We start from the raw sequence: 12,625 nt of genomic DNA, 5'->3' as shown, positions 1-12,625 counted from the left end.
ATGGATGGATATGCCTTCCTCCCACAAATGCAGATTGCAAATACCACCCTGATCTTTGCCTATCCCCCCCGTCCAACATCCTCAGCTTCACTTGTCAATCAGCACAAGCAATTCTGGATGATGCCTAGAAAACATAGGTAATAGGCTCAGATTATTTCCCATTCGTCAAATCTTTCCAGAATGCAGTACTCAAACTGTTTCTAATTCAGGCTAATTTCCCTGCAACTTCTCATTTTCTCAATAAGAGGAGTGACCGTAAGCTTGTAACAACAAACTCTTCACCAGGCTCAGGTTTCGCATTGAGTCAGTATTTCTGCAATTCCGTATGTCTTTTCTAAGACCATACAGCACCTTGCAAAAGTGCTGCTAGTCTCAGGCTATCATACCATTTATCTCAAACTCGGTCACTTCCTGCTCATGTACCTCTTTACGCAATTACAACACAAAATTAATTCTCTTTTCAATTTCAACATGATCCTGTTGCATTTGGCAGTCCACAGCTGGAAGTAACCACCTTTCAGAAACACAGACCCAATGAAACCACAAAGCTATGTGAATAGCTTGTGTTCATCACTGCAAAAGGAATTTAAACACATCAAGACTAATGCAATAACCTATAGAGCAATAGTAAACTACATCTGGATCAGAACTGCTTTGTATTTTGCTATTTGGGATTTTTTTTTCTCCATCTTTTCACTCATTTCCAGTTCCAGAGCTAGTCACGTACAGAGGAAACACAGGCTGAACAAAGACAGTGTCTGGACAGGGGAAACATACTGGACTATTTTTAGCTCAAGTCCTCATGAAAACCTCTTGCTGTCAAGTGTTCAGTATAGCACAGAAAGTCTGAAACTATTTCCCCAAATCCTTGTTGCCCAAGGCCCGGCTACTCTTTTTAAAATTTCTCTTCTTTAAATATTTAGCTAGCTTACATTAATAAAGAATCCTCATATATTTATGACTATAGTTTCGATAATTTCACACTTATATAAATACATCTAGGATTAAAAAGGAAACAGCAATGTGAACCAGACCCAATCTGTTGATAGAAATGTTAATTTGACAGACAAGACTTTGGCATAAACCCATTCCTCTGGTAAAAATCTCTTTGAGAATATTACAAGAGCCCTAAAATAGTTGCATAAGTCATTGTCAATGTAACACAGAAATTAGCCATTCAATCAGCCTAAATGTTGCTGAGGGTTTTTAGCCATTTTATGACCATCATGGTTCCATGTCAATGGCAATTCTGGAAGCAAGGGTTCCCTCCTCACTCAGCTTCCTTTACGTCCAAGCCAGGGAGGCTAAGGAATAACTGAGATTAACTAATGCAATTTTGCTAATGCAGTAAAAGTACATCGGACGACAGAAATGGTGCAAGGTCCTGATAAATGCTGAAGGTTAGTTGTTCAAGGTTTTTATTGTATCCATTACATGAGGTCTCCTGGTAAACACATGGTACCCTTGATGTCTGTGCAGTGAGCCAGTGGTGACTGGAGCTTTTATACAGCTGACCTCAGAGTGAAAGAACAGAATTAGTGACGGCTGCTGGACTCTCCAAACTCCCGTAGCATCCTGTCCAGCAATTTACTCTCTGTAAAACCTGAGCTCTTTCTGATTAAGGGGAGCCTCCTGCTGACCAGCCTAATACTGCAGCAGGGATGACGCAGACCAGCACCCCTTCTGTAAGCTCAAAGCGGACAGAGCTGTACTTCCCTTCTGGAAATAGTTAAGTGAGTTTCAGCAAAAAGCAGATGAAGGGGTAACAGGAAGAAAACAGAACTGAGGGACACGATGACACTCATGCTGAAATTGCTCTGCACCAACAGGAACTTACTCAAAAAACAGTGAGTGAAGAAGAGCAGCTATGGCTTTCTAAATTACCCGTGTCCAGCACTTGGAGTAAGTCAGACTAAAACTAAAACTGAGCTGCCTTTATGCAAGCCCCCCCAGTTTTCTCCCCACCCCTCTCCCTCTATCAACATCTGGCACACAAATCTTCTGTTCAGGAGTGGTTGGAGCCCCTCATCCACTGTATCCAGTAAAACCCACAATTTGCATTAATTTAAATGAAGCCATTACCAGAATAACGGAACTACTGAGACTGGCCCAACATTTAGCAACAAAACTGTAAAGTGGACAAAGCCTTACAAGATAGTACTGCAGAACTGTGGTTATCCACAGGAAAAGTGCCCCCTTTTTTCTTTTTGTGATCACATTTAAATTGCTTGCCAGAAAAAGAAAGTTATAGGGATACTAGTGAAACACCAAGCCAGGACTGGTTTCAATTGCTGCATTTTACAAACCAATCAACCCGAAACTTTTTTTTGCCTTCTTTGTGTTTTTGTTTGTTTGTTTGGTGGTGGTGTTTTTTTTTTTTTTTTTGGGGGGGGGGGAGGGAGGAGGGGTTTTCTGTTGTTGTGTATCTGTATTTTTTCTTTTCTTCTTTCTTTGCACAATGTATTAGTAAGACTCACAGTGTTTTGGGCACAACGTTAACTGAATAGGTGCCTGGAGAACTCCACAGCGCTTTCCAAGAAAATGCCTGCAGCAACAAAACTTAGCACATCATACTGCAAACATCCCATAAACCAGGCATACTACAGATCACATTAAGAAAGGACTGCATATTTCTCATATCAGACAAACTTATAACAATGAATGGAAATAATTAATTTGGATACTAGGAAAAGTAAAGGTTTCTGTCAAGGACCTTTGCAAGTTGGAAACAAGTTCAGTTGGACCCTCTCAGAAAGCTTACTTAGCTAACAAAATATTTTTTATAAAATGCTAGGTAAACACTTTACCCAGACAAAAAACTTTCAAATCTACCTAAAAGCTACATTCCTGAGGTGAATGTAAGTGCTTCTTCTAGGTGCACACATCTGCCCTAGAACTACCAAGCTCCACCAACCTCCGCTCCTCGCCCTGCAGATCCCAGTGCTCACACATCTCTGCCCCTGCCAGACCTGGTCCCAAAGCAGTTCCCAGGCAGCTGCCGGGCAGACACTTGATGCTCACATCATGGCATTTTCTTCCTGTGACAGGATCCAGTCCCCCCTAGATGTTCAAAGCACTGTCAGCCACTTCTCAAAGATCCTGAAGCCCTCTTTTGGAGCCTCGGGATAAGAGCAGACTGCCTGGTGGCAGGAGTCCCTCAGTGCTCATCTCCTCAGCCAGGAAGGGCTCACTCCTGGGCAAAGCACACTAACTCTGAGTCTGCAGGATACTCTGAGGTCTTCTTCAACCTCTCTCACTAATGCTAAGCTTTGCTTAACATTGCTTACTTTGTTAAGTATGTGACTATTCACTGGATAAAGGAAGAAGAATGAGAGGATACCCATTTGGGAGATGAGGATAGCAAGACCTCTATGCAAATGAATGTTTAATCATAAAGGAAAGTAATTGCAAGAGCAGCAGCTGGTAAGTGCCCACACCTCCGAACCTTCTAGACCACTTACCTCAGAACTTTCAACTAAAAACATTGGGGGACCGTATCTACATACACCATCAACCCTTCCTCAAAATGCTGACTTCTGTTAACCATACCTGAGGTGTCTAACGCAGAAGAGGCTGGATAGCTGACTTAGGCTGTGAACCTCATGGGTAGAAATAAGCCTCAATGCAAGGCAGCACCGTGACAGCAAAGTCCCACTTGTATACGCATCTGTAGGTCTCATTTCCAAAGTGAGTTATGCTAAAACTTTCAAAGCCACTTAAATCTTGTTAGATCTTTTGTAAGCTGTGAGTTAGGTTTACAAATAAAAGACACGTTTAAAAAAAAAAAAAGGAAAAGAGACACATCTATTATTTTGACAGCAGACAATAAACAAATAAATAGCATGCTAAAACGGTGAGGATAAACTAAAGCATGTGAGGTTGCAGACGGATAGCTGGGACGCTGCGACAAGGTGCCAAGACCCCTGAGAGGACAGGACACACGCTGCAGTAGCCAAGGGCAGCAAGAGCAGCCCAGCCCCCCTCACCCCTGCACGTCCTCGCTGTTTTCCAGCTTTCCCTGGGGCTGGGGGGACATTTCTCCTGGCAGGCATCCCGCCGCCCCCCCGAAGCTCCCGCCAGGAGGTGCCTCGGGGGCGGCACTGCCCTGGCTGCCGCCCCTGAGCATCACCCGCTAGCAGGCAGCACGAAAGCAGCTTTCCCAAGGAAGCACCGGAGCCCCCCGAGGGGCTCCACCTGCCCCGGGCAGCGCGTCCGGGGCCGCGCACTCACCGCGCCGCGCTCGAAGTCGTTGTAGAAGGGCTTGTCCAGGAGGTGCCTCTCGCTGCAGCCCGCCGTGCCCTCCAGGCTCAGGTACACGTAGTCGTCCGTGCCCGCGAACCACTGGCTGCCCGTGGCCACCGTGACGGTGTAGGACGGCATGGTCCCGCCGAGCCCAGCCGAGCCGAGCCGAGCCGAGCCCAGCCGCCTCCTGCCCGCTCCCCGCTCAGCGCCGCCTCCTCCCCGCAGCCCGGCCCTGCCCTGCCCGCCCCCCCGGCCCCGCTCCGGGGGGGGACACGGGGACACGTTCCTCGCCCTCTGGCCCTCGCTGCGCGCACCCAAAAGCCGCAGGTCCCCGCAGGGCACCCTGCTCTCGGCTCCCGGCAGCCGTGCGCTGGTAGGCGTTGTGCAAGGAACTCCTCGGTCTTGTCAAAATCCCTCTTGTCCCGGCACAGCTGCCTATCAGCGCATCAGAGCTGTACACACACGCACCCCCACACCACTTCCACGGTAAAAATCCCGTAATTCCGCAGTCTGCACCCTGCCTATAGCGAGCACCAAATTTCTGCTACAATGAAGATGCTAACATTAGGACGAGTGGAGCTGTCTGATGCTGTACACTTGGCCCTTAGGCACCAAAACCTTCGAAGCTATTCTCCTGTGTTTTCACCCAAAACCACATGCTGTAACCCAGCCGCCCGATGCCCTGCCGAAAGGAGCAAGGCTGGGCTTTTGCAAATCCCAGTGTCCTGCCTCCGTTGCTCTGTGGTCAAACCAAGCACCTTGCTTCATCGCTGCCAGCCAGGTTTCTCTGCTGCTGTGAATTTCTGTGGCAGGCAAGCAGAGCAAGATCAATTAAAATCAGCTGAGGAGTGATAAATTAAAATCAGCTTTGCTCATGGCACACTTGCACCTCAGCTGCTGCGCTCACACGCATTAACCCACTCCTCACAGCCTAAGGCACTCATTATCAGCCCCCAGCCGTCACATACAGATGACAGAAGTGACAGACATCAGCAGTTTGAAGTTAGCCCTGGCTCTGCCTGCTTCTGGTCTGGCAAGTCTGGCTGCAAAGTGCCTCGTGCCCCCCTCCAGCAAGGACAGGGAGCTGCGGCAGCTTGGGCTGCTGGGCACCACTGCAGATACACTTACTGAGACTCTGCTTCAGCTTCTAAAACTGAAGCTATCCACGTAGGTTGTGGCTTGCTTGCTTGCTTACCCACTGTAGTCAGTGGTGGCCACAGAGCATTGTGGACAGCCTGCAATGCCCTGTTCTTCCATCTAGGAAGTGTGACGGCACTGGGCTAAGCTCCAAATGAGTTGGAGGTCTCCTACATCTCTTCTGTACAGAGAGACTCAGCCACTTGCTATACTGTGACGCCATCAGATATCAAGGCTCTCCCACACTGAGAGTATGTATTTACATGTAGGCACAAAAAAAATCACTGTGCCTTCCTTGGCTATATGGAATTGCTCAGCGTGAGTCTCTCGTCTGCTGCTGCTTTTTAAATAGCACCCAGAAGTGCAACATTGGCAATGGTCACATCGCACACCCAAGGTAGCTGCAGAACCCCAGCCCAGAGCTCTGATCTCTCCTCCCGAGGTTTAATCAGCAAGGGATCCTTCCCGCTACACCGTGATCCCTTCAGAGGACACTGTGACCCCATGAAAGTGCACCACAAACTCCTAAGTCTTTCCTTGCTTTTGATTTTCCCTTCATAACAGATTTCAAAGAAATCACACATCATTTTTTGCACAGGTGCTAACAGTACTGAAGTTCTTAAATTTAGGCTGACAGTCAGCTTTCACTCAGAGTTACCTGAAAACCTTTTCACACGTCGGTGCCTCAGAACCCGCTTTTGTCAGACACGAGGCCACCTTCTGGGCACCTTTGGTTTTGCTGCAAATACAGAGCAAAGTGTTGTCCAAACCTTGTTTGGTGGGTTTCCACGTTTCTTTGCATTTCAGTTCCCAAGCAGCGTTTGAACCCATCCCATTCCCCTGGGTGTTAGGTTTTGTTTTCAGACTGTTCTGGCTTCTTCTGCACAGATATGCCTGGGGAGTCTCCCTACAGTGCTGCAACTTCCCTTATCAACACAGTAAAGAAAATACTTGATAAACTTGGCCTGTACCTGAAATCCATAGGAGCGCGTTGTTCTCTCCCTCCAGCCCCTTCACAACTCACTCTTTTTAGTCTTTTAGAACCTTTCAATTTTATCTCGATTTCCACCTGCAATGATTTATTGATGATAGCGTTTACTATTGGTAGAATTGCACATGCTTCATATCAAGATCCTGCCAAACAAACTAGATCATTTTCCTGCGTGCAAAGAGCAAAACCAGCCCTTTTATCAAGTGACTACCTTATTTCACCCCTGAGGAGACCACACCATATGAGACCCCTGCATGGTTCTCTTTTGCGTTTTATCCGATGGTTGCTTGACATTGGACAAGGAAACCATACTTGGAAAAGGCAGTTAGATCACCTGGCTGCATCCAAGGCGAGTGTCCTAAAGACGAGGACAAGGGACGAGCGAGCCTGCTGCTCAGGCACGCAGACAGAGGCAGCCTGCTTTCCTCTGGCCAGGCCTGGGATGTGCTGCCTCTGCCTGGTAGCCTTGTTCCTGCAGTAGGGGAAAACACCCAGAATGGTGAAATAAAACTCCCTGCCCCTTTTTGGAAGCAGGGCACGAGCCCGCTGCAGGGACAGGAGGGTTATTCATGGGTCCTGTTCCTCTAAGTGCTGCTCAGATTCACTGTGTCGAACTTTCCAGCAGAAGGCAGTTGCTGCCCCTCTCAATCTCCTTGCAATGCCAATGAGAAACAGGGTTGTACTGTGAAGATGTCACATCTCTTATAGCTCCCCTGAGGCTACAGATAATTTGGATCAGCAGATGGCTCCTGAAGTATGCTAATAAAGGGCTGGGGATGGGGAGGAATGATGCAACATGGTAATTACCAAATGATGGAGGTGATCAGCAGAGCCTGCAGAAATTTACAAGCTACATAAGTAATCTAGGGGGCATTGGCTTAGTAGCTGAGAACACACGGGTGCTAAATCTGCACTGCTCCACCAGACCAGAAAGCAGCAGCTCCTTGTTCGCAGGCCTGCTTCTGTCCCAGCTCAGAGGGGCCAGAAATCAACTCTACGAGAGCAAGGCTCAGCACAGGGTGTCCTTGCTCTGCTATCCAGGTGGTGGCGACGCTGACACCAGTTGAGTCCATCACAAACCCGAAGCAGGGTTGCTATACCAACGCTTACCACAATATCCTTAAACAGTCTGTGTATCCTTAAACACTTACCTGAAATCTGCAAATCCTCTCGCTGCCCCTGCAGATGTAGCCGTGCTGCTCTGGCATTTTGCAAGAAGAGAGAGGAAAGGAGGCAGACAGACAAGGAATGCAGCAGCATTTGGGGCCACCCTTTTGGGATCTGAGAATCACAAAACTGGAATAGCAGTGGGGGACTGAAGTCTGGTGCAAATGTCCCAAGCCCTGGTGACAGTCCCAACAGAGGCACGTGCAATATCAGCTCTAATTTGAAGGCAAGCAGGTCCAAATTCATCCCTCAAATAATACCTTTGACTTCTGCCTCCACTTTGGCCCAGTGCTACCAGAAAGCTCAACAGTTGGATTTAATTTTCATGAGAAAGTGCTCTGTTGGGATAAAATTAACCATCATCTTGCTGGCAGGAGAATGACTTAGGTAATTCTGTGGTCCTGGAAAAAAAAAAATCAATCCTCCTGTAACAGCACTTTCAAGACGAAGAAGTAAAGCATGAGAACAAGACAAGTGGCAAGACAGACTCCAGAAAGACCTCTGTTCATCCTCAGGAAGGGAGCAATGGTACTTTATTAGTTAATTTAGGATGCAGAGGGGTAAAAAGCCCATATGAAGTACTACATATGTTGCCTAAGACAGCTGTTTTCTTAGTTGGAATCAAGCCTTCAGTCAGAGACATTTCCTATTCTTTCCAAACCACAAGGATAACCATTTCCCTTGACAAAGGAACACGGTGTCCCCAGCACCAGACCCTACAGCTCTAATAGTGATGAATTCTCCTAAGCTTGCATGGTCTGCCCTATTTGCAGGTGGCCTTTGAGGAAGAGAGCATCAGAGCAAATCAGCACACCAACAGGCTCCCAGCAAAAATGGTTGGGAGGTTAATTTTAGTGAAGTCTAAAAATGTTAGGAATTGCAAGCCAGATTTCTTGAAGTTTGGGGATTTAACAAGCACACCCTCAGTGGTGATCTCCCTCCTCTGCTCTGTGCAGCCTCGGGGTTGTTTTATTCAGTTACTTCAAACCCTCCTCTGATGTTAAAGCCTTTGAGACAACTTCATTCAGCCCCTTAACACTGCCAGCCAAGGTCTCCTCTCTATTTTCAGCTACCAATTCCTCTGTCACCAATCTTGCCTTTTCTCTAGAACACACTTTAAAGGAGTATTCTTAAAGTTTGCCATCACTCGACCCTTTCTGAGCAATATTACTTTTTCAATTATTCTATCCTGAGTAATGCACTGAACTTACTCCCTTTTCCTTTACCCAGGGCTCTATGATTTTTTATTTTTTATTTTTTTTTAATTTTTAAAACCTTCCCTGCCTCCCTTCTGAATTACTTTCTCCTCTCTGTGTGGCCAGGATGATTTTTTTTAAAACCTCTGTTTCTTATTCTATGAGATATTTTTGCCTGATTTTCTGATATCATTCATCCATCCTAAGGCTGTGAAAAAGCATCCTCTTCTCACTGTCTGGATTGTGGTAACACCATACCCCATCAATCCCAAAACATCAGAGAGCATCCTACACATCAGAGAAAGGATCCAAATACATGATTTACAGGAAAAACTGGGAAGGCAGGCTGACATTGAGCTTTATATGCACAGTGCCAGTTTTGAGTACTTCCAACAGTCATCCTTATGAATCACATGCTGATGTAATTTGGCTCCTCCTGACATAACCCTCTCTGCCTTACTTGGCCAAGAGGCGAGCTGAAGACTGAGAAAATAATGACATTGGTGAAAGAGGAAGGGCTGGAAGGAAGACAAAGGAAATTTGGGTTGCATGAATAGAATGAACGGGAAGGGCAAACACGCTATGATATGGGTAAACAGGCTGAGGATGGGGAAATCTGGACAGTGGCCCACAGGGCAGCTGTGTGGAGACGTGCTGGAGGACGTACAGTCCCTGCATGTTGGGCAGAACAGCAGGGCATGGCCTTTCTCCTGCTACTGGCTATACGTGTCCTGTGCCTGCAGCAGGCCTCAGCTCAGCCTCCCAGCCCGCTCTGCTGTTACCAGCCTCTCCAAGAGCTCACCTGCTTCCTCCTCAGACATTGTGGGCCCCAAACTCCCGGCCACAGCCACCACAGCTGTTTTCCCTCCCCTGGCTTCCTGACAAAACCCTTGCAGAGAGGTGATCTCCTCCCCAGCCAGGGCGTCCTGTGAACCCCCTTTCTGCACCTCATCCCTCTGCTTCCCTCAGCCCTCTTTCCAAGGGGTCCCACCAGAGCAGGTTAGCAGGCACAAGTCTGGCTCTCAAGGCCCTTGGGGCTTGTTTTTTTGAGGAGCTGGGAGACAGCAGCTGCAGTCTCCATTTGACACCTCCACAGCCTCCAGAAGACACTCAGGTGGATCTTCCCAACCCCTGCTGCTGCCCTCCTGCCTCACACGGCCTCGCTCCGTCCTGGTGCAAGAGGCAGGTCACACCGATACTGCCCACCAGCTGACAGTAACTACTCACCACATGGCTTCAGCTCCTGAGGTCAGCTGAAAAGTTCAGTCCCTGGAGGCACAGCTGTGCCACTGCTCTGCTCTGCCTTGGAGATGGGCACGCTTCACACGGTGACAGCAAGGATCTCAGATCAAAGCGAGGTTTGCAAGAGGGAAGAAGTCATTTTGTAATTAATTTGAGGTGTCTGACCCCAAGATGAAGAACACTTTTAAACCAGAGTCCAAACAGCTCTACAGGCTCTGCTCCTTAGAAAAGCCCATCAGCTTTTCAGCCCAGAGACTGTCAATCAAACGGCAAGCCCTGTATCTTACTTACCATATCTCCAGCAAGGTATTTTTGTATATAAGACTTGCTGGTGCATTTTAGTAAGCTTTATACAAATAGTTTCATGTACCATAACCAGACTTGCTTCACTAAGGAATACAGGACATAGACACTTTTGTTTTTTTTTTTTCATGCAAAGCAAACAAACAAACAAAAAACTCCTCTGCAGTATTAAGGTGCCCTCCCATTTCTTACCTTAAATAAAATTCAAAACTTATCCTTCTTTTTAAGGGGTGATTAACTAAGAGTCTCTTTGAGACCCCCATGTCTGTTACTGACAATTTTCCAGATCTTACTTCCTCTTTGGCATTTACGCTTTTGTTACAAGCTGTCTCACAGTGGCGCAGATAGCAGTTTTCCTTGATCTACCGGTGCTAGAAACCTATTCTAGAAAAACTGCTGAAGACTTCGTGTCTGAGGCGTGGTCTTGCAATGAAAGGACATACAGCACTGCAGTTGTGCTTCATGCAATAAAAGGCTATCGCAGTTGTCCACCACTCCTTGCTTACGCAAACTTATTTTCTTCTTAGACATGAATCAGTGTAATGAGCATCATCTGTTCAGCACCAATGCACGTGAGAATGCCGACATCAGACATCAAGCACTCATAGCAACACTCAGCGTTGACTCAAGAAGCTCCACAGATTTTACTGCCCACAGGAATCCTCTTTCCACCTCCTGCATGGCACAAGCCAGAAAACTCTTCCCACAATTCCTGCGCCTGACCCCAAAGCACCTATACAAAGTTTTATCTTCTCACTACAATGAAGGGGTCACCCACTTATTCTGATGATTAACTAACCTTTTATGATCCACAACATCATACATCATATTGTCATGGATCCTACTGCGTGTTGGCCTCCTACGCTGAAGAGCTATGAGGTCCTGGGTTCACTCTGGTGAAATTAACTCACTTTTTTTGATCATCTCACTACTGGGAAGCTCAACTTTTCTCCAGGCTGGGCCGCTAATGCTGTTTGAAACAAAACGGATACTATGCTGATTTTGTTTTGTTCTGTTTCTTTTTTTTTTTTTTATAGAAACACTTTATTGTTGCAGTCAATAACCCTGTGTATCACACAACAATAACCAATTACAGTTTAAGAAACTAAAAATAATTCTGCAAGTGTCAATACGGAGAAAATGAACATACATGAAAGGATACAAAACTATACATTTAAGTTACTAGAAATTTACTAACTAAAAAATTCTGCAGAACTGTGAAGTGTCTTGTATAAACTATACAACACATGCCAGTGTAAAGTTGTTTAATGTTATACAATTACCTATCTACAAATGTTTTACCTAAGTACAAGATCAGCTGCAATTTTTAAACAGTTATCTTCTATACAAAGACAAGTGCTTTCCGTACTTCATTGGAATATACAGACACTGCAATATCTCAAAACTAGAAAATAATCACAAAAAAGGTCCTGTTCAGAAGTTTTCTTTGCATATCTAATATAATGCTGTGAAAATCCAGCCAGCAATATCCTTGCTTTTGTATTTGCCCTGTTTCACCCATATTTGAGAGGGACCCAACCAGAAACACAGACCTCCCTTTCATGGCTGGCCACAACCTCCACAGCAGACTACACTGGAAATCTGTATCTTAACACGCCTCAGCTTTAGGCGATCCGAGTCCCAGTTTGTAATAGATACTTACCCAGCCAAGCACAGGGCAGAAGGAATCTGCTCCTGATACAGCACCAGCACAAGTAGGCTGGATGCCCTGATCAGTACAGGGGACACAGTAGAAGGGCTGGACAGGGAGTTACTATTGATTCCCAGGACTTCTCAGGCTGTGGGACAGAGGCCCAGCACTTGTCTAGCTCCTTGCAGGCTTGGTGTAACCTCTGTTGAATCCCTCCTGCTGAAGCAAAGCCAACCTCAATGACATTCACCAGGTAATGGTGCCAGGACTGGCCACATCTTCAGAGCCCAGGGAAACATTTTAAACACTGACCCCCTCCCCAGAATACTGGATTACAACTGAAGAAAGTCCTGAGAAATCATAGGAATGAATTTAAGATCTCACGATCTCATAAAGTGAAGCAATCTTCTGCAGCATATGCCTGTATTTCTAACATAATGCATGTTCATGACCTGGCAGATGCACTGAACACGACGTAGCAGGGAGATTTCCTTGGAATAGCCAGTGATTTTTTGGACAGGACTTAAGAGTCAATAGCATGGGAGTCTGGTCAGATGTCTAAGCCATATCAGTAAAGGCTCTGGCAATTTAGTGAAGGGGCTGTGGTAGATGGTATTAAGCCTTTACTCCCTCCTATTTAAATCTCATCTCAGGGAAGTCACAGGTAATCTGAACTAATGTTGGGGAAAGGACAAG

General features: G+C 46.4%; 1 protein-coding gene across 1 annotated transcript in view; it reads right to left on the bottom strand.

The window, feature by feature from the left end:
- Positions 1 to 5,181, bottom strand: part of ALOX5 (arachidonate 5-lipoxygenase) — a 31,060-nt gene extending 25,879 nt beyond the window's left edge. The window contains exon 1 of the mRNA XM_048069179.2: positions 4,231 to 5,181. Coding sequence (XP_047925136.2) covers positions 4,231 to 4,380 — 150 coding nt within the window. The 5' untranslated portion in view covers positions 4,381 to 5,181. The remainder of the gene's footprint in view (positions 1 to 4,230) is intronic.
- Between the last annotated feature and the right edge of the window lie 7,444 nt (positions 5,182 to 12,625).

The sequence above is a fragment of the Anser cygnoides genome, chromosome 7 (genome assembly GCF_040182565.1).
Source record: "Anser cygnoides isolate HZ-2024a breed goose chromosome 7, Taihu_goose_T2T_genome, whole genome shotgun sequence".
In the NCBI taxonomy this organism is placed as follows: Eukaryota; Metazoa; Chordata; class Aves; order Anseriformes; family Anatidae; genus Anser; species Anser cygnoides.
Note: the sequence above shows the minus strand (reverse complement) of the source record. Positions and strands in the feature narration are given on the sequence as shown.